Source organism: Gambusia affinis, linkage group LG01 (assembly GCF_019740435.1).
Source record: "Gambusia affinis linkage group LG01, SWU_Gaff_1.0, whole genome shotgun sequence".
NCBI classification, from domain to species: domain Eukaryota; kingdom Metazoa; phylum Chordata; class Actinopteri; order Cyprinodontiformes; family Poeciliidae; genus Gambusia; species Gambusia affinis.
In genome coordinates, this window is record NC_057868.1 from 40,536,392 (window position 1) to 40,564,185 (window position 27,794).

The 27,794-nt window shown below is 39.5% G+C and overlaps 2 protein-coding genes across 3 annotated transcripts; both read left to right on the top strand.

Moving 5' to 3' along the window:
- Window positions 1-700: 700 nt before the first annotated feature.
- Window positions 701-27,793, top strand: LOC122832804 (galactose-specific lectin nattectin-like). Of its 2 annotated transcripts, none has more exons than XM_044120038.1 (7): window positions 701-806; window positions 1,560-1,625; window positions 2,902-2,908; window positions 3,108-3,262; window positions 4,239-4,373; window positions 27,267-27,378; window positions 27,574-27,793. In XM_044120038.1, the coding sequence occupies exons 2-7, from the start codon at window positions 1,560-1,562 to the stop codon at window positions 27,642-27,644; spliced, it is 546 nt and encodes a 181-aa protein (XP_043975973.1). In that variant the 5' UTR covers window positions 701-806; the 3' UTR covers window positions 27,645-27,793. The 2 variants fall into 2 exon arrangements, with proteins under 2 accessions (XP_043975973.1, XP_043975883.1); XM_044119948.1 differs by lacking the exons at window positions 27,267-27,378; window positions 27,574-27,793 and adding exons at window positions 4,843-4,954; window positions 5,143-5,362.
- On the top strand, window positions 20,326-25,815 carry LOC122832736 (galactose-specific lectin nattectin-like). The gene is made up of 7 exons (XM_044119820.1): window positions 20,326-20,393; window positions 21,144-21,209; window positions 22,481-22,490; window positions 22,697-22,968; window positions 23,945-24,079; window positions 24,553-24,664; window positions 25,596-25,815. The coding sequence occupies exons 2-7, from the start codon at window positions 21,144-21,146 to the stop codon at window positions 25,664-25,666; spliced, it is 666 nt and encodes a 221-aa protein (XP_043975755.1). The 5' UTR covers window positions 20,326-20,393; the 3' UTR covers window positions 25,667-25,815.
- Window position 27,794: the final 1 nt, after the last annotated feature.

A 27,794-nucleotide genomic window follows, 5' to 3' on the forward strand; every position in this document is an offset into this window, starting at 1 on the left:
GTTGAGCATCCGGGTACTGGACCAAGTTCGGGAAGAATCTCGCCAACGCCATTTTCTTTTTGCTTTTTCTACATTTGATAAATGCACAGCTGGCACATTTGTACATTCTTACACAATGCACCAAATGCAATATTCCAGACTTTGTGTCTTTGGCTGCACAGTGATGCAGTAGGTAGCAACAAGAAGGTCCTGGGTTCTGGGTTCGATTCCCGGCCCGGGGTCTTTCTGCATGGAGTTTGCATGTTCTCCCTGTCCATGGTGGGTTCTCTCCGGGTTCTCCGGGTTCCTCCTACAGTCCAAAACCAGACTAAGTTCAGCCTGAAGACCGCTTATGATAAGTGATAACAAAGGACTTGGTGTTCCCTCGCCCGGACGTGGGTCCCTGGGGCCCCACTCTGGAGCCAGACCTGGAGGGGGGGCACGATGGCGAGTGCCTGGAGGCCGGGCCTTTACCCATGGACCCCGGACGGGCTCGGCCCAAAGAGGAAACATGGGTCCCCCCTATTTTCATCCCAGTCATTTTGCAGTAACTCTGTCTGTGCGTGTAAAACAATAATTACATCAGACTTTCATCAACAGCAGCTTGTTGACTGTGGGAGGTTCATCATGTTAGCTGATACCTTTGTATCTGTATATGTTCATGAAATGTAGACTGTGGAAATATAATTTATTTGTCCTGATGATGTTGACATATTATTGTCACACCACCCAGTGAGGGTATTTAAAGGCTGCCCTCCCGTCCCTGAACATCCTGGTACCAAGTTCTGCTGTTGAGACGCACTTCACTGCTCACAACCCAAAGAACGGTAACGTTGGAGCTCTTCTTCTTTATCTCAATGCTTTATATAATTTAAAATTCAAATAGATCTTTTGTCATTTCATCAGATACTGAATATGAACAGCAATTTCTAAGGGGACTTACCTGCTCATCTTTAGCAACGATGCAGTTTTTTTCATTCAGGGAGTTTCTTCATTTGTCTCAAAAAAGACAAAACATCTGAGCAAATATGAAAATATGTTTCTATGGATGTGATAACTTTTTTCAGGGTGGTTGATTCTGCATCCTAATGGGGTTATAGACCCAATTTACCTAGATATGTAGGTAGGCTTTCTCTTCTACTTCCTGTTAAATAAAGTCCTTCAACATGAGAAGGTAACAGTTATATTATACTGGAGGGTATTATCCTCTTTATTGAAAACTATTTTAAAATTTCCCTCCACTTCAACATTTTAATCCATTTATGTTTGTCTGTCACATTAACATCATAGAAGTTTGAGGTTGTAAAATAACAAAACCTGAAAATCCTTAAGTGATCAGGGCCAGACTTTAGACAGAGGAGAGCCCAAAGATGGAGACTTTCTGGTTGTTATTTTTGTTTCTTGTTTGTTTTATGAATACATAATTTTCAAACAATGTATTTATTCTATTTTATTTATTAATTTGATAAGAACAAGTATGAATCATGGCTAGTTATTAATGCAGGGTGTGAATTCATATGACAGGCTTTGTAAATTCATTATTTCTGACAAACTGAATATTTCTGATGATTCTCCCTCAGATGGCCTCAGTTCTTTACTTGGCTTTGTTCCTCTCTCTGAGCTGCGTTCTCTGGAACGGAGTCGATGTGAGTCTGCCATCTTCTTTTTCTCTCAAGTGAAAAACAGATTATAAAGTATTATTGAGGAAATGTTTACAGAGTGAAGCTGCGGAGTTTTTAGATGAGGCAGCTGAAGGTGTTCAGACTTAAAGCTGTTGGAGTCACAGAATGAAGATACATTTACTGTATTAACAAACACATTAAAATAAAGTTATTGTGAAAAGTTCAGTGTTTTATTTCCCTTATGTCAGACAATCATGCTCATTATATTGTATAGATTTTTTTACACATACAGTTAAATATTTGATAATTGTGACTCACAGAGAATGAAAACCCAAAATTTGTCTCCAAAAATTAGAATATTACATCTGATTGATGATAAAAGATATTTTAAACAAAATGGATTCTGAAAAGTGTTTGTTACTGTAAGGGCAGCCTGGTGCCCTGCAGGTGGCGCTCCACCAGGTGAGTCTAATCAGGTCAGTCAGCAGCTGGATGATAAAACAACTAATTGGTCAGTGGCAGGTGGACAGCTAGCAGGACAGAAGACAGACAGACAGCAGCTACATAAAGGCACTGAAACTGAGAGTTAAAGGACTTTAAACTTAAAGGACCATCGCAAAGCTCAATATCTGGACTGTTAAAAGCTCCCTCTGGAACTTATTGATTAAAATTGATTAAATACATGAAATACAGTTCAAATTTACAGAATATTAAAACTGTCTAGTAAAAATTATCTACATATTAATTGTACTGACCTCAGAATGATACTTTTCATCTCTAAATTAATGATTTCTACCTTTAAACTCCTTTTGCTTGAATTCCTGCAACTATGGACCTGATCCTATGACAGTGTTTCTTTCACTCAACTTTTTCCGAATATGTTTGGTTACAGCTCTGTGCTAACAACCAGCTGCTAGCATTGACCTTTTGCGTCTTGCCTCCTTGAGGAGGGACATCCGTCCAGTCAGCTGTCGTCCTCATGATTGTGCAGATCAAGTTATGACTTTGTAAAATTGATCTGATATAATAAAAGTTTCTGAGACAAAGAGTTTTGGGTTCTGATGCTCTGTGAGTTTTCAACATTAACATTGCAGCAAATGCAGGTTTAAATGTTTACTTTCTATGATGAATCTAAATAAGAGAAGTTTCACTTTTGATATGGAAGAAAATATATTGTTTGTTTTTTAGTATGTGCATCCAATTTAACTTGCAGTATAAATATGTTGATGATCTCCATCTATATTAGCAGCTTTTTATTGATATGGTTTTAATAATCTCTACGTTCTCTCTCTATTCACAGGCTACATGTAAGTATTTCAACAAATACTTGTGAACTTGTAATGAGGCAGGTTTGTCTTGGTGCAGTAGCATTTATTACTGTATAAAGCACAGTGACATTGCAGCTTGTCTTTCTGTTTCATTTAATAAAATATATAATTTATTCAAATTCATATTGAGAATTAAAGTCATTGTTTAGGATTTGTTGCACGTCTTTGCATTTCCCAGCTCTTCCCACAACTCCTGCTCCAACTCCTCGACCTACAACTCGACCTCCTACTGTTCGTCCACTTCCTCCTGCTAGCTGTCCCTCTGGTTGGACTAAGTATGGAAATCGCTGTTTCCTCTTCCGGAATGTTAAGACTGACTGGGCTTCTGCTGAGGTACAGTCACTATAAAATCAGTTGATGTTTTGTGTGTTGTAAATCTGTCACTTTATTTCTTTCACTTTTTGTTTATTTCCTCTTCGCCCCGTCTGACCAGACGTTTGTTTCATAAATGATCAGTTTGTCATTTCATGAATGTTTTTAGGACTCAATCTGGAATCTAGAATTTCCATCTAAATGCTTTTATTTCATTCAGTTTATGTATCATCATTTCATAACAACTGTTGCTTCATGACACTAAAAACAGTTAATTCAGTTCAAGTCACACAATAAATCCTAGAGATTCATCAGTGCATCAAGTTCACTTTTTATGCGTTTTGTGGTTAACTTTACAGTAATCCCTCATATCTAACATGCATGTAGCGACAGTGGAGAGGAAAACTTCCCTTTAACAGCAAGAAACCTCCAGCAGAACCAGAACCTGGCTCAGTCCAAACGGCCTGAACCAGAAGACGAACAGAGAAACGAAACAGAAGAACTGATCTAGGAGTAATTTCTATGTTCATAAAGAGTAAATATGAGGAGAGGGAGGATGAATGGATGGTGGCAGCAGCTTTATCTGCTGATTCCCTCCAGGAAGGAACCACATCCAGACATCAGAGCAGGTGGAGCTTCTATGGAGACAACTGGAGAGTTGTAGCAGAGTGAGGAAGTGTTCAGTTTGTCCCCCAGCAGTTCTAGGTCTATAGCAGCTTAACTACAGAGACAGTTCAGGACAACCTCGGCCCTTATAGGCGTGATGAGACAAAGACCAGTAGAACCATCTGGACTGGATCTCTGGGTGAATGAAACGACTTTCAGAGCAACAAACTGTGCTGCTAGTCATCAAGTGTTGCTACAAGTTTGTCTTCAGAAGAGTCAAACTAAATAAAGATCTCCATCTTCTCTTTTAGTTGGACTTTTCTTAGTTTTCTACTTTGTTGATTTTAGTGTTTTTGTTATTATTTTTCTGTTTTGTTTTCTGTTTTCCCAGCGTGCCTGCACTGTTTTAGGTGCACATCTGGCCTCCGTCCACAACAGCGCTGACCAAAGATTCCTGAAGAATCTGGTCTACAGTAAGAAACGATCGTACGTGAGAACCTGGGTCGGAGGTCATGATGCTGAGAAGGTCAGTTTTTTAATTTTATTTTATTGTTTGGTAGTCAGGGATGGTTTAGAGTAAATGTTTTGCTTTGTACCCAGAGGAGCTGGGAAAAGGGGCAGAGAGAGGGAAGTCTGGGTCTCCGACCTTTGACCAGATAAGCAAAGGATCGATGGACGGATGAATGGATCTTGCAATAAAATATTAAAAATTGTCTGTGCATAAACCACCTGTGCTGGTGAACTTTATTTATATCATGTGTAATGACTTTATATTTTAATGTTTTTATGACGTAAAGCAGTTTTAACTGTTGCTGAAAGGTGCTATGCAAATAAACTTGACTGACTGATCATGATGGGGAACCAAGGGGCCTTGTAAAATCATCAAGGGCCCATAAATGGCCCCTGGGCCACAGCTTGGACACCAGTCCTCAGAGTCCTGGAAGGAAATAAAATGTATGCATAATAAAATGTTATTAAAAAACATTTGGTTTCAGGAGGGTGTGTGGCTGTGGAGTGACGGGTCAAAGTTCATCTCCGCCCCGTGGCCCAAGGGGGAACCAAACAACGCTGGTAGAAATGAACACTGCATGGAGATCAACCTGAGAGGTGAACATCATCAATCAGCCTCTGAGGTTTTGTTTAAAACTCTCCTCAGAAAGATGGAGCTGTGCAGCTAATAAATCAAGTTCATTTTATGATTTTAATAAATCTTACGATCTGCTGATTTAGGATCCCAAACAGATTCACCTGCTGCTGAAATATTTTCCTGATATTATTTTTTAATTTCTTTTCAGGATCAACTATGTACCTGAACGATGAAAGGTGCAGCAGTAATAAATTCTACATCTGTGCCAAAAGAGTCTAACTCCTCCCTCTTCCTGAGAAATCCAACATGACCATGTGACCTTCTCACTGGTGATGTCACTTCCTCCAGGATGTCAGGCCTCGATGGCGTCGCTGCTGGAAGACAAAAGGATAAAATCTGATTTCCAATAAATCTGTTGCATGAAGAAACTTGTTTTGTCATGTCATTTTATTTCTCTGGGAAAAGATGATAAACTTTAGATTAAGACAATTTATTGAGAGAATCTGTCTCTGAATCTCCATGGTAACGTGAAACCAGTGAAAACATGAAACCATCATTCATCCCACCACGATGCCTGAGCCTCCAGGCTTAAGCTAAGATGTTTCAGTGGCAGCTTGTAAAGTTTGGAAGATATTTGAAAGTCTTTTATAGAATCTAAAGATAAACTGTAGATTTGTTGACTTGTCTATCTGACTTGTACAGCTCTAGGTTTGTGCTACACTGTAAAACCATTGCTGTTTACGTTTAGATAAATGTGACCTGTACATGTGCAGAAGTTCCAGGCTGCCATTGCCTTCATTGTGCTGAATCTCTCACCTCCAACTTTCTTTATGACTTTTATCAAACCAAATGCTAAGCCCCTCACAACTAACTTCCTGTTCTGAAAGGGTTAAAACCTAACCAGCTGTCTACCCCTCCTTTACTCCTGAAGTCTGCAAAGTACAACCCACCTCTGAAATCAAAGATCATCTATTTTCACAGAACAGCCAGAGAGAAACTGATTTCAAAAAGGATTCTTCATTTATAACAAAGAAATTAGATGTTTCATCAAAGGATGAATTATGACCAACAGAGGGCAAAATAAGGGACTTTAACTGAGGGAGTAACAAAAATAACTGGAGCACAAACTGACCTCACAACAAGACATGAAGGAAACTTAGAGGCTGATTTGGGCAGTTAGAATAACATCAGTTATGTATATTTACGTCTTCAAAATGATCTTTGGTTGGCGTCAGCTGACATGATCTTTGCAATGATTCTATTTTATAAATGTTTCTTGCTTATCTTATGTCTGGGCAGCACTTTGGTTAAACTTGTGTTTTAAATGTGCTTTATAAATAAATTGCACCTGAAGAAAACAGGAAGCTGGCTGCAGACACAGAGTCGGTTCTGGAGAAACAGTTCTGGATGAAACCTGATATCTGGATGTCAGATGATCTGTTGAGTGAAGCTACACCCAGGTTCCTGTGAGGATCGGCTCGCCTCGGGCAAACAGAAATATGATCTGATGACATCAGCATTTTACATTAGTGATATATTTATCACTAATCAGCTGGATAAAATATATCAGGCTTCTGATGTTAATATGAAACTTACCTGATGGTGGTAAAAAAAACACTTTTTACTGCTAAACATTTGTGTTTTTATTGAATGAAGCCGTTAAAAATAAAAGCTCAATTCTATATCTATATATGTATATAAAATGTTTTTGCCCCCCCATTGAAATGATTGGAATCAGGTGCTCCAATCTCTTCCTCGGCCATAAAATGAATCACCTTGGCATTGTGGAAAGTGAAAATTAACAAAGTCCAAACCTTGTTAAAAAGAGAGAACAAAACATCTTTAATTCATCTGTACAGATGGAGGACTCAGAAGAGTTGTAACTAGACAAAGGAATCACTTCTCTATATATACTGTATACTGCCCTTCACACACAGACAGGGTGTCATCACCAATATTCCAAAAAAAGTTGATCAGATTAATACACATAGAGAGAAAAATGCAACCTTTAGTTAAAACCAGTTTCAGGCAGAATATTCTGTGCCTAATAATCACTCAGCCGTTGAATCTGGTCTGTCACTCTGGAGGTTTGACAGTTATTTACTTATCGCTTGTTGCTAGGCTTCTGACACACTGGAGCAAACTTGTGAAGGTCAGAAGAGAAACAATGACTTTGTGAGCCTGAGTAAGATGTAATGTTACATACACTTCTAATAAAAGTAAACATTCTGTGAATTATTATATCATTCCAGAGCATGCAGACTGTTTTTACAAACTTTTGTGAAAGAATGGCTCGCTCTCAGGATCTCAGGGAATTACACCATGGAGCTGTGACAGGATGCCGCCTATGCAACAAATCCAGTGGTGACATTTTCTTGCCCCTAAATATTCCTCTGTCAGCTGTATTATAAGGAAATAGAAGCATCTGGGAACAACAGCAACTCAGCCATGAATTAGTCGGTCATCTAAGCTGACAGAACGAGGTCAGCGGATGCTGAAGCACGTAGTGTGAAGAAATCGGCTACTTTCTACAGACTCAATCACTACAGACCTCCAAACTTCATGTGGCCTTCAGATTAGCTCAGGAACAATGTGCAGAGTTTCCATGGGAAGAGTTTCCATGGTTGAGCAGCTGCATCCAAGCCAGACATCACCCAGTAAAATGCAAAGTGTCGGATGCTGTGGTGTAAAACCACCACCACTGGACTCTAGAGCAGTGGAGGCGCTTTCTCTGGAGTCATGAATCGTGTAATCTGGCAACCTGATGGATATTCTTACACAATACACCAAATGCAATAGTCTAACATCTTTTTTTTTATCTGCACAGTAGCGCAGTTGGTAGAGCTGTTGTCTTGCAGCAAGAAGGTCCTGGGTTCGATTCCCGGCCCGGGGTCTTTCTGCATGGAGTTTGCATGTTCTCCCTGTCCATGGTGGGTTCTCTCCGGGTTCTCTTCAAGCTAAAGTGAGAAAGCTCACTGGACCGCTGCACCAGGGTGTCTTTAGGTCCACGTTAATCTGCACCACAAGTCAAGTGACTGTAAAGATTATTTATTTACCAAGCACATAATCAGGACTGTGGATGAGGGGATGCAATGTAACTCTTAAACATATATTTTCTTCCAGATCAAAATAAAAAACCAAGCTGGTAGATCACAGGCCAAAGTAGGATATTCACATAATTTGCTTTTATTTTATTGTTAATTGATGAGTGTCTTGTATTTAATTTTATTCTGAATTACAGTGCCTTGTAAAAGTATTCGACCCCCTTGAACTTTTCTTTTTCTCTTTTTTTTTACGACGCTAGTGGGTCGTATTTTTGCAACAGTAGGCAGACAGGAAGGAGGGCAAGGAGAGGGGGGAAGACATGAGGCAAGGGTCACCGGGACCGCAGGTCCCCCTGCTCTGCATGTTTTAGATGATCAGAACATCTGACCCTCATGATTGCATAATCTCTTCTGCAGCCATCAAGTCCTGCAGAAGCTTGTTAATCACCCAAAGATTCAACCAGGCGTGTAGCAGAAAGAAAGCCACAGAAGGATATGTGATAAAGCAGATGTTCATACAACATTTAATCAAATCGGCAGCTGGTGATAACAAACTTTCAACAATTCGCTGATTAATATGCAGTCTGGAAAGGCTGGGATCAGCAAGCAGCAATTCTATTTGGGATCGCCATGAATCATAATCCGCTTCATTGCTTGGTTTAGGAATTTTTCCTGAAAATGAGCAGAGTCTTAGTGAGGATGTAGAAAAGTCACTATTTTTTACAACATGCTCCACCACAACTTTTTGAACATTCTGTGGAACAAGGTCATTCCCTGACAAAGAAACTCTCTGGATTGGCAGTGTAGGGGAGCGGCTAGCTCCAGGTGGCTCTCCCTGCCAATCAGTATATGAATGGGTCAGAGGGGCTGAAAACGCTTGAGGCACAGATAGCAATGTCTGCTGGCTTTGCACAGGTTGTGCTAAGGTGAGGATGTTGTCTTTCTTGTCCTCATCATCTCCATCATCGCCTCCTGCCATCTCCAATGTATTTACTTAGACAGTTTTGTCGTGGATGCTGGGACAATTCAGTCATCTCAAAGTTGCAGCTTGAGGAAAAGAAAAGCAATCCTCCACCATTTTCTGAACTCCTGTTGTCACTCCGAACAGAAGAGGACAGACAAAGTGCTAAAGAATCTCTAATGAGAAAGCACATCCAGTCATCTAAACAGAAAGTGACCATTCAGTCTCAGAGTACTTGCTCTTGTGGTCATGAGACAGTTAATGAAGAACTGAAAGAGTTAAAAAAGCAGATTCAACAACTCCAACGACAGATGTCTTCCTTCATGTCTAAAAAGACATCTGTTAGTGTAAAATCAGAGTTACGGCAGACCAAGTCTAAGTAATAAAGCGAATCCAGGCCTTGTGGAACACAAGAAGAGACAGCTCCGTCAGAAACAAGCATGGGATGAAAAAAAATTCAAGCCAGCCATTAAACTAAATGCAGTTTCTGCTGAGGGACACTCAGGAGCTGCTACTATTAGCTGTCCCAAACCCCATTCTGAATTGTCTTGTGTATTACCCAAGGGTCTTATCAGCATGAAGAGCACGGGCCAGATTCAAATAAAAGGAACCACCTTCAGCTGTCTTCTTGACAGTGGGTCACAAGTCACTACAGTACCACATTCATTTTATAATACGCATCTTTTTGACCATGAAATTATGCCTTTGAACAATCTGTTGGAAGTTGAGGGTGCTAATGGTCAAAATGTGCCATACCTCGGGTACATTGAATTAAATTTGACGTTTCCACCTGAATTTCTTGGCTCACCAATGGATGTGGACACCCTAGCTTTGGTGGTTCCAGACACCAAAACCACACATCCACTTTTACTAGTAGGCACAAATACCCTTGACATTGCTTACAAAAAGCACCTTTAGAGCCAGTCTACTACTTTCAAACCCATTGCCTTTGGGTATCAAACTGTCCTGAAGATCCTGCAGCACAGGCATACTCAAACCACATCTGAAAATCCAGTTGTCCTAACTCTGCAGTCTGACCAACCACAAACAATATTATCTGGTCAAACTGTTGTTCTTGGGGGATGTTTGACCACATGGTTACTGAGGGAAGAGAAGGTGGTTGTTGTTGAATACCCAGCTTCTTCCTGTCTGCCTGGGGGACTTATGGTTAACACCTGTCTCATTAATATACCTCAACATCGGCCTTGTAATCTGCCAGTTGTGGTAACTAATGAGTCAAACCATCCAGTCATCATCCCCGCAAGAGCAGCCATTGCAGAGATTGCTGCGTTCCAGTCTGTTATCTCAAAAGAGCACAGTGTCAAAATCCATGAGTCTGCAGAGCCATTAACAACTCAGCTTCAATACAATTTTGGAGAATCACCTCTAACACCAGAATGGAAAAGTCAGATCATTTCAAAGCTCAACAACATACCAGAGGTCTTTGCCAAACACGACCTTGACTTTGGTCGAACAGACAAAGTGAAACATCAGATAAGATTGTCTGACCCGACACCATTTAAACAAAGACCACGCCCTATACATCCACAGGATGTTGATGCTGTGAGAAAGCATCTGCAAGAATTGTTTGAGTCTGGAATAATCCGTGAATCAGTCTCCGTTTGCCTCACCCATTGTGCTGGTTCGTAAGAAAAATGGCTCTGTACGTCTCTGTATTGATTATCGAAAACTCAACATGCAAACTATTAAAGATGCTTATGCTCTTCCAAAGCTAGAAGATGCATTTACTGCACCGGCAGGCTCTAAATGGTTCTCTGTGCTGGACCTAAAATCTGGGTATTACCAGATAGAGATGGAGGAAGCTGATAAGGACAAAACAGCATTTGTTTGTCCTTTAGGATTCTGTGAATTTAATCGCATGCCACAGGGAGTGACCAATGCTCCAAGCACTTTTCAACGACTTATGGAAAAATGTATGGGTGAGCTCCATCTGAAAGAGGTCTTGGTTTTTAATGACGATTTGATCATCTTCGCACCAACTCTTGAAGAACATGAAGAAAGATTGATGAAAGTCCTAAACAAATTAAAGGACTTTGGACTAAAACTGTCTATTGAAAAATGTGTGCTCTTCCAAACTTCAGTGAAGTATCTCGGCCATGTTGTGTCCGAGGATGGTGTGGAGACAGATCCTGATAAAATTTCCACTCTTGCATCTTGGCCGGTGCCAAAGAATTTGAAAGAACTAAGATCATTCCTGGGATTTGCAGGATATTATCAACGATTTGTGAAGGATTATTCTACAATCGTCAAGCCGCTACATGACCTCACTGCCGGCTATCCACCTAGCAGAAAGAAACCAAAACCTATGTTGAAACCCCCAAACTATTTCAACCCAAAAGAGCCTTTTGCTGAATGTTGGACTGAATCTTGTCAGCATGCATTTAAAACTATTATTGAAAAACTTACTACTTCTCCTGTACTTGTATTTGCAGATCCTAGTAAGCCATACATTCTCCATACAGTTCTGCAGGCCTTGGAGTAGTGCTATATCAAGAAATTGATGGCAAAAGTCGAGTTGTAGCTTATGCAAGTAGAGGTCTGTCTAGAAGTGAATCAAACTACCCAGCACATTAATTAGAATTTCTGGCACTGAAATGGGCAGTTACTGAGAAGTTTAATGACTACCTATATGGCACACAATTCACTGTGGTCACAGGCAGCAATCCATTGACCTACCTGTTGACATGAGCTAAGCTTGATGCTACAAGTTATAGATGGCTCTCTGCTCTGTCCACATTTACCTTTAAGATTGTTTACAGAGCAGGAAAACTGAATGCTGATGCTGATGGGCTGTCCCGACGACCACATTCTGAAATGCCTGATGATTTTAAATCTTGCAAAGAAAGGGAGAGAGTGTTAAAGTTTGTTCAACATCATCTCGAGGAGCCAGGTTGCACCTCTCTTGACCAGCACATTGTTGAAGCCATCTGTGACCGCCAACTGGTGCTCAGCTCAAGCAATGACCATGCCCTTGTTCTTTCTTTGACTGCTCATGTGGAAAGCTTATCTGACAGTTACATGAATGACACCCAATTTGCTACCTCTGTTCTCCCTCGGTTCTCCACTGCTGATCTTGCTGCTAAACAGCGAGCTGATTCCACCATCCAACATGTGATTGCTCAGCTTGAGAGAGGGGAATCTCCCCTGCCATCACTGAGGGATGTATTTCCAGATTTGCCACTACTGTTGAGAGAAGTAAATAAATTGGAGCTCCGTAACAACCTTCTTCTCAGGAGACGGCAAGCGGGAAACAGAGTAGCCTATCAGTTAGTGTTACCAGAGGAGTGTCAGCATATGGTGATGGTTCAGCTTCATGATCGTATGGGCCACCTTGAGATCGAGAGGACCTTAGATTTAATTCGTTCCTGGTTTTTCTGGCCACGCATGTCTGCTGATATTTATAACAAAATCAAGACCTGTGAACGATGTGTAAAAAGGAAAACCTTACCTGAACATGCTGCACCTCTCATTAACATCAAGACATCAAGACCTCTAGAGTTAGTGTGCATGGACTTCTTGTCTTTGGAGCCAGACTGCAGAGTGAAAAATATTCTTGTGATTACAGATCACTTCACAAAGTATGCTGTCGCTCTTCCAACACCAAATCAGAAAGCTCGAACTGTTGCTAAATCTTTCTTTGACTGCTATGTCCACTATGGTATTCCAGAGACTTTGTGGTCTCTTTTGTACAAATAATTGTTTATCATTCATTTAGTTTATCTAGATGTATTTCTTACTGTAGGCTCAAAATGGCATTGAGGTAGCAAATGTTAAAGTATTAGCAATGTTATACTTTAAATTAATAGGTAAACTGCATGAAGGTTGTATACTGTGAGTCTCAAAATGTTTTTTTTCATGAAGAATTATTCTACATGTAATTCAAAGTTTAGCTCTGTCAGATGTAATAATTACTTTAGATGTTTGCAAATGTATATTTTTGGCATAATCGAGAAAAAATAGCTTTTCATGGTGAGCAAGGTACAGTTGATAATTGGTTTAGGTGCTGTATTTAACTGTATTTGGCAGGAGGAGTCTAATCTAATGAGTGTAGTTTGCGATTTTAAGAAACCCTTTAAGTATGATATTGGTTTGGCAATTTTATTGCATCATCTTTAGATGCTGCAATATTTCTGGGCTGCATTTGTTTTACATGTGTTATTAACTTTGGTTTTAAAGGTCGCCAACCATGCAAGAGGAGGACTTGGGATGAAGGAGAGTCTTTGCAGTCAAAAAGCACTTGATGGCATTCATCAACACCTGTCGATTTCCAGGAAAGCAGACTGTGATAAGTGTTTAAAACAACTGCACACTATTTCAGTATCCTGCAAATGACAGCAGTCTGACTTGACCTAAAAGTCTGAAGTTGCAAAGAGTGGAAAACAATTTGAAAAGTACAGTCCGTTGAGGTTTTCCTGTCTTTTGCTGACCACTTGTTTAATGCATGATTCTGTAGTGTTTAAAACTGGTGTTGAACTCAACCTCTTGAATAATGTATTGAGGTCATTGCTCTGTCCAGACTTTCATTTATTCGATCCTCCTGCTTGTGATTTTCTTCATTTTTGATCTATTGTTCTGCTGGACCTTGCTGCCAAGTGTTTTCCTTTATGCCTTCTTACAGTCTTTAATCTTGACTTTGAGTTGCTTCTGCATAATTTTGACTAATTTCCTGTCCTCACTAAAGGCTCTGGAGAAGCATGTATCTCAGTGTTCTGTTGAGGTTCTATTTAAGCAAAAATGTATTTAGTCTTTCCCATTCTGAGGAATGCACTCTGAGAACATTGTGACATTGACGTTCTCCGAGTGCATTCCTGCTGATGCCCTGAAAAGAATTACACAGGGCTTCTTCAGCTGCCTGTGACCCATCTACTCTCAGTTCTCATCATCACAGGTTGTTCCTGAATAAGAGGTTTACAGTCAATCAGAAGAACACAAAATTGCAATCTAATTTGCAAGGAAAAGGTCTTTCTGCAGAAATGTATAACTCATTTTAATCCCTTTATGTAATCTTTTTAAAAGAATAAATTAAATGTAACAAGGCGGTTCCAATACTGCACAATACTAGAATTTAACATATCTTGAGTGGCCACTCATTGTTTAAAATTTTTGATTCTAAAGTATAGATTTTATTGTACATTGAGCCAAAGTGGCTCTCAAAGCACTTTGAACCTGAAACTGTGCTACAGGTACCAAGAATGTAATAAAAACATATTAGTGTGTATTTATTTTCCCACATAGTACTAAAAACCTGACAGGTCCCCAAAACCCACGTTCTAATCAAGTTGGGAACTCTAGTTTGTCTTATTGTAAATTTAAAGTGGGATGTTTGTTCACTGCCTCTCTAGCATGCTACCTGATTTTCAGTAACGTGCGGTGAGGTTCATAGCTGGTGAGGCACTGATGTCATCAGAATCAGATTTGCAAATAGATGCATAGATTGACAGCAGTTTACAGGTTATGTTTCACTTCTGCATCCTTACACATACAAACTGTAGCTCACAAAACACACATTTCCTTAAAAAACAAAACAAAATAAATGTTATTACTGTCTTACCTTACCTAAAAAATCACTATCTCTATTATAATCTATCGCTGCACTTGACTTGCTTCCCGAATCGTTTAGCCTAGCTCGCTGTCACTTACTCGGCAGTTGAGGAGTGAACAAGACGAACGTCTGGGATCTTGAGCGCCCCCTGCCATGAGGCAAGAGAACTGCCTGCCTCACCTCGAACCTGTTCTCTGCCGTTTATAATCGCCATTACATCTAAACACGTTACACAAACACAGTTGGTGACAAAAAGCACTGTACATTATATACATAAGCTAAATTATTGGAAATAAGTTCACATATTAAATTTGTTTAAACCATTTTATTGACGCCGTACAGCAACATGCTCTCTCCGCTTAGCAGCCAGCGCAGAGCCAGGGGTTGCGCAATCCAAGGTGAGGCAGAGCTCGCTGCTGCCTCACCGGCATCGCTTCCAAGCATTTGAATGGGAAAATAAGAAAATTCAGCGATTTTGAACAAATAAAAATCGAAATTGGTGAAGCTACATGAAAAATAAATATTTTTTAGTACAAACCACCGGATGAATATAACAATTTAAATTACTTTATGAATATATATTTTCTTTCTTTCCATGATGGCTGGTGAGGCACTGCCTCACCTGCCTCCCCTGACCGCACGTCACTGCTAATTTTTTGCAGAGTGGTACTACTTTCAGAAAGGGGTGTTCCCAAAAAGCATGGCCTTGTCTTGAGTCCCTAGAAGTGGTTACGAACAAGGCTGTGTGTGTGTGAGTTTGTTTTTAATACACTTTGGGGACCATTTTCCTGACATGTACTACATTGTGGGGACCCAGTGCTTCTTGTGGGGACCGAAGCCTGGTACCTTCAAGGAAAATGCTGTTTTGGGGTCAGGGGTTAGATTTAGGACTGAGGTATGAAATGAGCTTGGTTAGAGTTAGGGTTAGGTATGTAATGCATAGGGTAAGGATAAGGGTAACATTTAGGCCAGCGGTCTCAAATTCCTGTCCTCAAGTGCAGCTGTCCTTCAACTTTTAGATGTGCCTCTTTTGCACCATACCTGAACAAAATAATTAGGTCATTAGCAAGGCTCTGAAGAACTCATCTACACAAGGAGCTAATTAAGTCATTTCATTCCAGTGTTTTGTACCTGTGGCACATCTAAAATGTGCAGGACAGTGGCCCTCGAGGACTGGAGTTTGAGACCCCTGGTTTAGGCTGTAGAGATTAATGGCAGTCAATGGAAAGTCCCCACAAAGATAGCCAAACAAACATGTGCATGTGTGGGTGTGTCTGTGTTCTTTGTGTGTTCTTTGTGTGTTCGGTGTGTGTTCCTAACTTTTCTGATTGTTGTGTTTCAGCTCCAGCAGAAACTGCAGGACCAGGCAGTGAAGGCTGAGATCAGACTGAGCTGGAAAAACCAGCCTGATGGGAGGATCTTCTACACAAGGAAGCAAAATTAACCCAAAGTTTCTCCAGATGAGAAATTTTAATTTTAATTTAATGACAAGAAGCAGAAGTAATACATAAACAAAAAAAATATATGGTCTGAAGGTTTAGAGGTGAAAAAGGAGCTTTTAATTTAGCAGCTCTAGTTAAAAAGCTGCTAACTAGAGCTTTTCATTAAGATGTTTATTAATAAAACATCTTTAAACATCAAAACAGTAACCTTAAATGCTAAATATTTTTTGTCAAACACAATATTTCTGTCATTTTTTGTTTATGAACAGAAACTTAATTCATAGTCCAATCAAAACGGGGACAGCTCCCTCTGCTGGACTGTAGTTAATCTGCACCACATGTAAACTAGTTGCAGGCACATTGATGCAATAAACGTGTGATGAAAAAAGTATTTGCCTCTCAAAGACTGATTCCGTTTCAGCAGCCTGACCCTGGCCTGGTTATTCCCTGACCTGCAGGTATAATAATAATTCATACTGAACCTCTCTGATGGTGGACAGAGCTCTAAAATCAACATCCTTCATACTCAGAACCGTCCAGTATGACTGAACTAAAGCAATTTTGCTGCAGCTCAGAGGGATTGTTGAGTTTTCACAAGCTGTTGTTTCTGATGGGCCATGATTTTTAAAATCATCGTTTGAAAACTGCTTCTGGGATTCACTCTTTATGAAAAATAAAAAATAGATGATTTGAAACATTAAATTGTGACAAAAAAGGAGAAACAGATTAAATGTTTAACAGGGCAAATATGTTTCACAGCATGATACACTGGGACGGACGGACGGACAGACAGATGGACTTTCCAGCCAAATAAATGTGGAACTGAAGTGGCAATAAAACATAACCACAGTGTAATAACTTTAAAGTCTTTATAAGAAGCTCAATATAAGAAATAAAATAATAAATTTTAACACTTCAATTTCCCTTTTGGCTCAATAAAGTATTTTTTAAAATTGAATTTGAAGAAGGATGTCAGTTTTTACAGTGTAGAACTTTTCCAAAGGCATTCATGTTTTTATTTAATACTCATTTCTAAATATTAATGTTAATATTTGTAGTGTGTTAGTGAAGTGGTGACGGGACGGATCGGGTCCCAGAAGTTTGTTGACAAAGTGAAGGAGGAACAGAAGCAGTTCTGGATGAAATCTGAGATTCAAACACCAGACGACCCGTTTGAGTCAGACACACCCTGATGCTGTGGAGATCGGCCTATCCAAAGTAAACAGGTTCTGATGATTCAGCAGTTTGCTGGAATTAAACATCATGATCAGGTCAGAGAGTCGATAAGTTTGACTCTTAAAAAGCTTTGAATCAAACAACTTAAAGTCATTAGAGGTTAAACTGGAGATGATCCAGTTATGTCTGATTCAGGGTTGTTGGTTCAATTCCTCTAAAGATTCCTGTTTTTGTTGTGTTAGTAAATAATTTTATTCATCTACTTTCATTTATTCACATCTAAAACGTCAGGTAAGAAGATTATTGATTATTGACCTGAACCAAAATATTGATAAAGGGAATTTATTTATGAGCAAAATCTTTGAATATGAACAAAACACATTAAATAAAAAATAAAAAAACAATTATTAAAATATACTTTACTGATCCCAAAGAGAAATTAAATACACCCAACATGTCTGCTGTTTCAGGTCTGATTGGGCTCAATGATTGAAGCTTAGTTTGCATTAGTTATATATTATTACAAAGAATGAAACTATCATTAAATATGACAGAGTTTAACCCTGAAGCCGTTCTGGAACATTTGGAAACACGATGACTGCTGTACATGTGGATCTGATGACTGTTTGCTGGTTTCCACCTCTGTTGTTAAAAGGATCAAATGATCAAAGATCAACAGAAAACAGATCAGATGAAACAGGAAGCCAAACCCTGAAGGCAGCTTCCAGGACAGGAACCAAATCTACTCCAAATAAACCAAATAAAATAATTCAGTTTATGAGTCTAATGGTCTTAAATCCAAATTAAGTATAATCAAGAGTTTATTCTATTACATTCCAGTCATTAATTCATATTTATGGATCTCAGAAATGAGAGGGACAAAGTTTCCAGATGTTTATTGAACAATTTATCATCTTCTCCAGAAAAACACACATAACCAGCAACATGCAGAGAACGACAGCAGAACTAAAACCTTTCAGTTCTTTAAACGTTTGAGCTGCCAGGTTCTGGCTGAGTTCACACAATTACCCTTGAACATGAACAGGTTACGTTCAAGTTTATTTGAATGAAACATTTCAGCAACAAAGCATTCAAAGTGCTTTACATCTTAAAAACAGAACACAGTCAGCAGTTGTGAAATTAAGAAACAAACGTTACATTTCATCAAATTTCATTATCAGAACCATCATCAAATATATTGATCAATGTTTCTTTACTAATAAAAGCAGCTCTACACAGATCAGTTTCAGCCTGGATTTAAAGGAGCTCAGTGTTTCAGCTGTTTGGAGGTTTTCTGGAAGTTTGTTCCTGGTTTGTGGTGCATAGAAGCCGAATGCTTGTTCTGGTTCTGGTTCTGGTTCTGGTTCTGGTCCTGCAGAGCAAACTAATGCCAGAAGACCTGAGATGTCTGGAAGGTTGATCCAACAGCAGCAGATTTTTAATCCGTTCATTCACAGCAAATTCGCCAGAGTTCAAATTTCAATGTTAGCACATATTAGAGCAGTGGTGTCCAAAGTGGGTCCTGGAGGGCCGGCATCCTGCAGGTTTTAGTCTCTCCCTGGTGGTAAAACAATCTATCAGCAGGTCAATAATCTCTTTTGTTCTCTAATGACCTGACATTGGATCCATGTGTGTTAAAACAGGGACAGACTAAAACTTCCAGAAAACTGTAAAACAGCTGACACACTGACCTCCTTTAAATCTCAACTAAAAAGCCACCTGTTTATGTTTGTATTTGAAACGTAATCAATTACAAATTTAATGATGGAACTTGACTTAATGTTATGGTTTGGTTGTTGATTCTGTGTTGAAATGGCACAAAAATCTGTGAGGGACGACGGAGTCCCAGAGCGAAATTCTGTGAAAGAGTTGTATGGAGCCTGGTGCTGGAAGTCCATTGAAAGTCTGTTTTCATCGTTTTAAGCTCTGTGATTGTGAGTGGGAATAAAAATAGCAACAGGTATTTTGTTCCATATAACACAGTAGGAGTGTAACAGGTAAAACTTTTATGGATGCAAACTTGACTAAAGACCAAACTGTTTATTTGAAACTTAATCAATTACAAATTTATTGATGGAACTTGACTCATTGTCGTGTTTTGATTATTGATTCTATGTTGCATTGTGTTTCTGTGTTTGATTTGATGTAAAGTACTTTGAAATGCCTTGATGCTGAAATGTGCTACACAAATAAAATTTGACTGATTAATAAAACATGCAGGATGCCGGCCCTCCAGGACCCACTTTGGGCTCCACTGTATCAGAGTGTAGAGACTGTAGTGTTGCCTTCACCATAACTAACTCAATGCAAGTGTGATAATATAACATTATGGGTGTTAAACGTCAGAGTTCACACTTTTCAGCACCAACAGTGTAATGTTGAGCATCCGGGTACTGGACCAAGTTCGGGAAGAATCTCGCCAACGCCATTTTCTTTTTGCTTTTTCTACATTTGATAAATGCACAGCTGGCACATTTGTACATTCTTACACAATGCACCAAATGTAATATTCCAACATCTTATTTTGTTTTTTTTTCATCTAATTCCCAAGCAAATAAAAATATATCATTTATATAATTCTCAACATTTGTGACATGGTATTTATTTTCTGCTATCAGATGTTGAGGCAACATTTGAGGAGCATTTTCAGGATTTTTGTGTTGTTGATCAAATGCACACGGTTTCAGTTGTTAGACTTTGTGTCTTTGGCTGCACAGTGATGCAGTAGGTAGCAACAAGAAGGTCCTGGGTTCTGGGTTTGATTCCCTTCAGGCTAAGTTCAGCCTGAAGACCCCTTATGATAAGTGATGACAAAGGACTTGGTGTTCCCTCACCCGGACGTGGGTCCCTGGGGCCCCTTCTCTGGAGCCAGACCTGGAGGGGGGGCATGATGGCGAGCGCCTGGAGGCCGGGCCTTTACCCATGGACCCCGGCCGGGCTCGGCCCAAAGAGGAAACAAGGGTCCCCCCTATTTTCATCCCAGTCATTTTGCAGTAACTCTGTCTGTGCGTGTAAAACAATAATTACATCAGACTTTCATCAACAGCAGCTTGTTGACTGTGGGAGTTTCATCATGTTAGCTGATACCTTTGTATTTGTATATGTTCATGAAATGTAGACTGTGGAAATATTATTTCTTTGTCCTGATGATGTTGACATATTATTGTCACACCACCCAGTGAGGGTATTTAAAGGCTGCCCTCCCATCCCTGAACATCCTGGTACCAAGTTCTGCTGTTGAGACGCACTTCACTGCTCACAACCCAAAGAACGGTAACGTTGGAGCTCTTCTTCTTTATCTCAATGCTTTATATAATTTAAAATTCAAATAGATCTTTTGTTATTTCATCAGATACTGAATATGAACAACAATTTCTAAGGGGACTCACCTGCTCATCTTTAGCAACAATGCAGTTTTTTTCATTCAGGGAGTTTCATTTGTCTCCAAAAAGACAAAACATCTGAGCAAATATGAAAATATGTTTCTATAGATGTGATAACTTTTTTCAGGGTGGTTGATTCTGCATCCTAATGGGGTTATAGACCCAATTTACCTAGATATGTAGGTAGGCTTTCTCTTCTACTTCCTGTTAAATAAAGTCCTTCAACATGAGAAGGTAACAGTTATATTATACTGGAGGGTATTATCCTCTTTATTGAAAACTATTTTAAAATTTCCCTCCACTTCAACATTTTAATCCATTTCTGTTTGTCTGTCACATTAACATCATAGAAGTTTGAGGTTGTAAAATAACAAAACCTGAAAATCCTTAAGTGATCAGGGCCAGACTTTAGACAGAGGAGAGCCCAAAGATGGAGACTTTCTGGTTGTTGTTTTTGTTTCTTGTTTGTTTTATGAATACATAATTTTCAAACAATGTATTTATTCTATTTTATTTATTAATTTGATAAGAACAAGTATGAATCATGGCTAGTTATTAATGCAGGGTGTGAATTCATATGACAGGCTTTGTAAATTCATTATTTCTGACAAACTGAATATTTCTGATGATTCTCCCTCAGATGGCCTCAGTTCTTTACTTGACTTTGTTCCTCTCTCTGAGCTGCGTTCTCTGGAACGGAGTCGATGTGAGTCTGCCATCTTCTTTTTCTCTCAAGTGAAAAACAGATTATAAAGTATTATTGAGGAAATGTTTACAGAGTGAAGCTGCGGAGTTTTTAGATGAGGCAGCTGAAGGTGTTCAGACTTAAAGCTGTTGGAGTCACAGAATGAAGATACATTTACTGTATTAACAAACACATTAAAATAAAGTTATTGTGAAAAGTTCAGTGTTTTATTTCCCTTATGTCAGACAATCATACTCATTATATTGTATAGATTTTTTTACACATACAGTTAAATATTTGATAATTGTGACTCACAGAGAATGAAAACCCAAAATTTGTCTCCAAAAATTAGAATATTACATCTGATTGATGATAAAAGATATTTTAAACAAAATGGATTCTGAAAAGTGTTTGTTACTGTAAGGGCAGCCTGGTGCCCTGCAGGTGGCGCTCCACCAGGTGAGTCTAATCAGGTCAGTCAGCAGCTGGATGATAAAACAGCTAATTGGTCAGTGGCAGGTGGACAGCTAGCAGGACAGACAGACAGACAGCAGCTACATAAAGGCACTGAAACTGAGAGTTAAAGGACTTTAAACTTAAAGGACCATCGCAAAGCTCAATATCTGGACTATTAAAAGCTCCCTCTGGAACTTATTGATTAAAATTGATTAAATACATGAAATACAGTTCAAATTTACAGAATATTAAAACTGTCTAGTAAAAATTATCTACATATTAATTGTACTGACCTCAGAATGATACTTTTCATCTCTAAATTAATGATTTCTACCTTTAAACTCCTTTTGCTTGAATTCCTGCAACTATGGACCTGATCCTATGACAGTGTTTCTTTCACTCAACTTTTTCTGAATATGTTTGGTTACAGCTCTGTGCTAACAACCAGCTGCTAGCATTGACCTTTTGCGTCTTGCCTCCTTGAGGAGGGACATCCGTCCAGTCAGCTGTCGTCCTCATGATTGTGCAGATCAAGTTATGACTTTGTAAAATTGATCTGATATAATAAAAGTTTCTGAGACAAAGAGTTTTGGGTTCTGATGCTCTGTGAGTTTTCAACATTAACATTGCAGCAAATGCAGGTTTAAATGTTTACTTTCTATGATGAATCTAAATAAGAGAAGTTTAACTTTTGATATGGAAGAAAATATATTGTTTGTTTTTTAGTATGTGCATCCAATTTAACTTGCAATATAAATATGTTGATGATCTCCATCTATATTAGCAGCTTTTTATTGACATGGTTTTAATAATCTCTACGTTCTCTCTATCCACAGGCTACATGTGGTAAGTATTTCAACAAATACTTGTGAACCTGTAATGAGGCAGGTTTGTCTCAATACATTCTCATTTATTTATGAAGAACAAGGATTTTGCTGCTAGTCTCTTTGTTCCATTTAATAAAATATATACTGACTTCAAATTCATTTTGAGAATAAATGTAATAGTTTAGCTCTTATTTAGGATTTGTTGCACTTCTTTGCATTTCCCAGTTCCTCCCCCAACTTCTACTCCAACTCCACGAACTACAACTACAACTCCTCGACCTACAACTCCAACTCCACGAACTACAACTACAACTCCTCGACCTACAACTCCAACTCCACGAACTACAACTACAACTCCTCGACCTACAACTCGACCTACAACTCGACCTCCTACTGTTCCTCCACTTCCTCCTGCTAGCTGTCCCTATGGTTGGACTCAGTATGGAAATCGTTGTTTCCTCTTCCAGAATGCTCAGAGGGACTGGGCTTCTGCTGAGGTACAGTCACTATAAAATCAGTTGATGTTTTGTGTGTTGTAAATCTGTCACTTTATTTCTTTCACTTTTTGTTTATTTCATCTTTGCCCCGTCTGACCAGACGTTTGTTTCATAAATGATCAGTTTGTCATTTCATGAATGTTTTTAGGACTCAATCTGGAATCTAGAATTTCCATCTAAATGCTTTTATTTCATTCAGTTTATGTATCATCATTTCATAATAACTGTTGCTTCATGACACTAAAAACAGTTAATTCAGTTCAAGTCACACAATAAATCCTAGAGATTCATCAGTGCATCAAGATCACTTTTTATGCGTTTTGTGGTTAACTTTACAGTAATCCCTCATATCTAACATGCATGTAGCGACAGTGGAGAGGAAAACTTCCCTTTAACAGCAAGAAACTTCCAGCAGAACCAGAACCTGGCTCAGTCCAAACGGCCTGAACCAGAAGACGAACAGAGAAACGAAACAGAAGAACTGATCTAGGAGTAATTTCTATGTTCATAAAGAGTAAATATGAGGAGAGGGAGGATGAATGGATGGTGGCAGCAGCTTTATCTGCTGATTCCCTCCAGGAAGGAACCACATCCAGACATCAGAGCAGGTGGAGCTTCTATGGAGACAACTGGAGAGTTGTAGCAGAGTGAGGAAGTGTTCAGTTTGTCCCCCAGCAGTTCTAGGTCTATAGCAGCTTAACTACAGAGACAGTTCAGGACAACCTCGGCCCTTATAGGCGTGATGAGACAAAGACCAGTAGAACCATCTGGACTGGATCTCTGGGTGAATGAAACGACTTTCAGAGCAACAAACTGTGCTGCTAGTCATCAAGTGTTGCTACAAGTTTGTCTTCAGAAGAGTCAAACTAAATAAAGATCTCCATCTTCTCTTTTAGTTGGACTTTTCTTAGTTTTCTACTTTGTTGATTTTAGTGTTTTTGTTAGTATTTTCCTGTTTTGTTTTCTGTTTTCCCAGCGTGCCTGCAATGGTTTAGGTGCAAATCTGGCCTCCGTCCACAACAGCGCTGACCAAAGATTCCTGAAGAATCTGGTCAACAGTTACAAACGATCGTTCGCGAGAACCTGGGTCGGAGGTCATGATAGATACAAGGTCAGTTTTTTCTTATTTTATTTTATTGTTTGGTAGTCAGGGATGGTTCAGAGCAAATGTTTTGCTTTGTACCCAGAGGAGCTGGGAAAAGGGGCAGAGAGAGGGAAGTCTGGGTCTCCAACCTTTGACCAGATAAGCAAAGGATCGATGGACGGATGAATGGATCTTGCAATAAAATATTAAAAATTGTCTGTGCATAAACCACCTGTGCTGGTGAACTTTATTTATATCATGTGTAATGACTTTATATTTTAATGTTTTTATGACGTAAAGCAGTTTTAACTGTTGCTGAAATGTGCTATGCAAATAAACTTGACTGACTGATCATGATGGGGAATCAAGGGGCCTTGTAAAATCATCAAGGGCCCATAAATGGCCCCTGGGCCACAGCTTGGACACCAGTCCTCAGAGTCCTGGAAGGAAATAAAATGTATGCATAATAAAATGTGTTATTAAAAAACACTTGGTTTCAGGAGGGTATGTGGCTGTGGACTGACGGGTCACAGTTCACCTCCGCCCCGTGGCCCAGGGGGGAACCAAACAACCTTGGTAGAAATGAACACTGCATGGAGATCAACCTGAGAGGTGAACATCATCAATCAGCCTCTCGGCTTTTAAACGTTCTTAAAATGATGCTATGCAGCAAATATAGTGAACAAAAATATAAACGCCCCATGACAAATATTGTTTCCGTGTGGAGTAAAAACTGTAAATGAGCATTTGCTGACATTTTATTGTACAAAAGTAATATTTCTCTGACTTGTGTATAATTTTTAATCCAACTTGTGAGCATTACTCAGAGTGTTGGTTTTTAACTCCAGTGGGTGATCAGACAAAATGAGCAACAGCTGGACAATCTGTGAACTGGACAATAACAGGCCGCTTCAAAATGCCAAATTTTTACACAAGTCATAAAGCCTCAGATGTTGCAAGTTATGCAGGATCGTCCACCAGAGCAGCAGCTGCACAGATCAGTGTCCGTTATCCCTAAGAGTTGGTTTCCAACAGACTGGCTCTACTGCAGATCCTCCTCATCCTCATCGGCCACGTCGGACCGCTCCAGCACCAGATCGCCACATCGGCTCGATCGTCTGCAGGATCGGCTAAAACCAGCCACACACACAGCTGATGAGACTATTGGTCTGATCAACAGGCACGTCACACCTCAGTCTGTCTGTAACCACCTACAAGATGGCAACTGTGTCAAAATCAAATTCCTCACCCCGACCCCCTACATGTTCAAAGGACTGTTGATCCGCTACAAACAGCCACACCACGATGTTCTCACTGCCAATATGAAGATCAGTCATTACTGAAAAGATACTTTCTATATATTGTCTAACCCAAATGTTCATAAAACTCTTTTTTGACATGGGGGGTTTATATTTTTCAGTGTATTTAATCATTACAGTTCAGTTGGTTTTAATAAATCTTACGATCTGCTGATTTAGGATCCCAAACAGATTCACCTGCTGCTGAAATATTTTCCTGATATTATTTTTTAATCTCTTTTCAGGATCAACTATGTACCTGAACGATGAAAGGTGCAACAGAAATAATTTCTACATCTGTGCCAAAAGAGTCTAACTCCTCCCTCTTCCTGAGAAATCCAACATGACCATGTGACCTTCTCACTGGTGATGTCACTTCCTCCAGGATGTCAGGCTTCGATGGCGTCGCTGCTGGAAGACACAAGGATAAAATCTGATTTCCAATAAATCTGTTGCATGAAGAAACTTGTTTTGTCATGTCATTTTATTTCTCTGGGAAAAGATGATAAACTTTAGATTAAGACAATTTATTGAGAGAATCTGTCTCTGAATCTCCATGGTAACGTGAAACCAGTGAAAACATGAAACCATCATTCATCCCACCACGATGCCTGAGCCTCCAGGCTTAAGCTAAGATGTTTCAGTGGCAGCTTGTAAAGTTTGGAAGATATTTGAAAGTCTTTTATAGAATCTAAAGATAAACTGTAGATTTGTTGACTTGTCTATCTGACTTGTACAGCTCTATGTTTGTGCTACACTGTAAAACCATGGCTGATTACTTTTAGATAAATGTGACCTGTGAAAAAGGCTGCCGGCAGTCTGCCATGTTGAGCCCTTTAAGGGGCGGAGCTTAGAGCAGCATGCAGACGAAGAAGGGGAGAGAAAATAAAAAAAGGAGCTGCAGAGTTTTACCGTTAGCAGTTTGTATATTTCATCTTGCTGTTTGCAGTTTGTTGTCACCTTCTCTCGATGTGTGTGCGTGAAATGTTAGTAAGTAATTTTGGTGACATTGTTTGTCCAACAGAATATTTCAGTTTGCCCTTAATTTATAGCATGCTTTGTACATGTGTGCGCTTAAGAGCTACAAAACCTGGTTTTCCTTCTCGTGCAGCGTATTTATCTGGAAACGAGATGTTTGTAATTATTAATATTGCAGTTGTTTAGCATGGGTGATACTAGTTCAGTCTTTTGTTGGGAATTATCCGGACACTGATGTGGTATTATTGACTGTCTTTCTAGAAAAACCATACACACAGTTACAAGTTGAGAATAAACAGCAAGTACAAGTTGAACCTCCTGGAGTGCGACTCTACGTTTTTTGGAGTTCTGACCGGACTCACCACAGTGATCTGAACTTTCCACCAGCAATCAAAATCCCTAAGTTTTATGACCTGTACATGTGAAAAAACTTCATACCTGTGTGTGTGTCTGGCTTTAATACAGAATACGGGACAGGCCTCACCTGTTGTGGGACAGTCATCCCCTGTCAGGAAGACTCCCATGACCTCTGGGTCAACACACATGGCATGCAAGGAGACTCTATGTCTCCGGAAAACAAATTTTCAAACTGTCATCAATTATCAGCTCTCAGGATTTGCACGCGAGAGTTTCAGCTCTTGGAATTTGCGCAGGAGAGCGCCTTGCTCCAAATTTAACATATATCTTTCCGCAGTTAAAGTGGAAGATAACCTCTAACATCACTTCCTTTCCAGAATTTGTCCTCGCGTCATTGTGAATGCTACTTTCATTCAGTTTTTTTTCCTGCTGCTGAATCAAGACTGATCTTCCCATTGCTTCATGCTTTCTCCAAAATAGTAAATGTTGGTTTAAATACATTTAAAACTCAGATTTTTTTTCTGAAAGGAAATAAAATGTATGCATAATAAAATGTGTTATTAAAAAACATTTGGTTTCAGGAGGGTGTGTGGCTGTGGAGTGACGGGTCAAAGTTCACCTCCGCCCCGTGGGGCAGCGGGGAACCAAACAACGCTGGTGGAAATGAAAACTGCATGGAGATCAACGCGGGAGGTGAACATCATCAATCAGCCTCTGAGCTTTTGTTTAAAACTCTCCTCAGAAAGATGGAGCTGTGCAGCTAATATTTGATAAATCAAGTTCATTTTATGATTTTAATAAATCTTACGATCTGCTGATTTAGGATCCCAAACAGATTCACCTGCTGCTGAAATATTTTCCTGATATTATTTTTTTATCTCTTTTCAGGATCAGCTCTGTTTCTGAACGATATAGCGTGCAACAATAATTTTTTCTACATCTGTGCCAAAAGAGTCTAACTCCTCCCTCTTCCTGAGAAATCCAACATGACCATGTGACCTTCTCACTGGTGATGTCACTTCCTCCAGGATGTCAGGCTTCGATGGCGTCGCTGCTGGAAGACACAAGGATAAAATCTGATTTCCAATAAATCTGTTGCATGAAGAAAC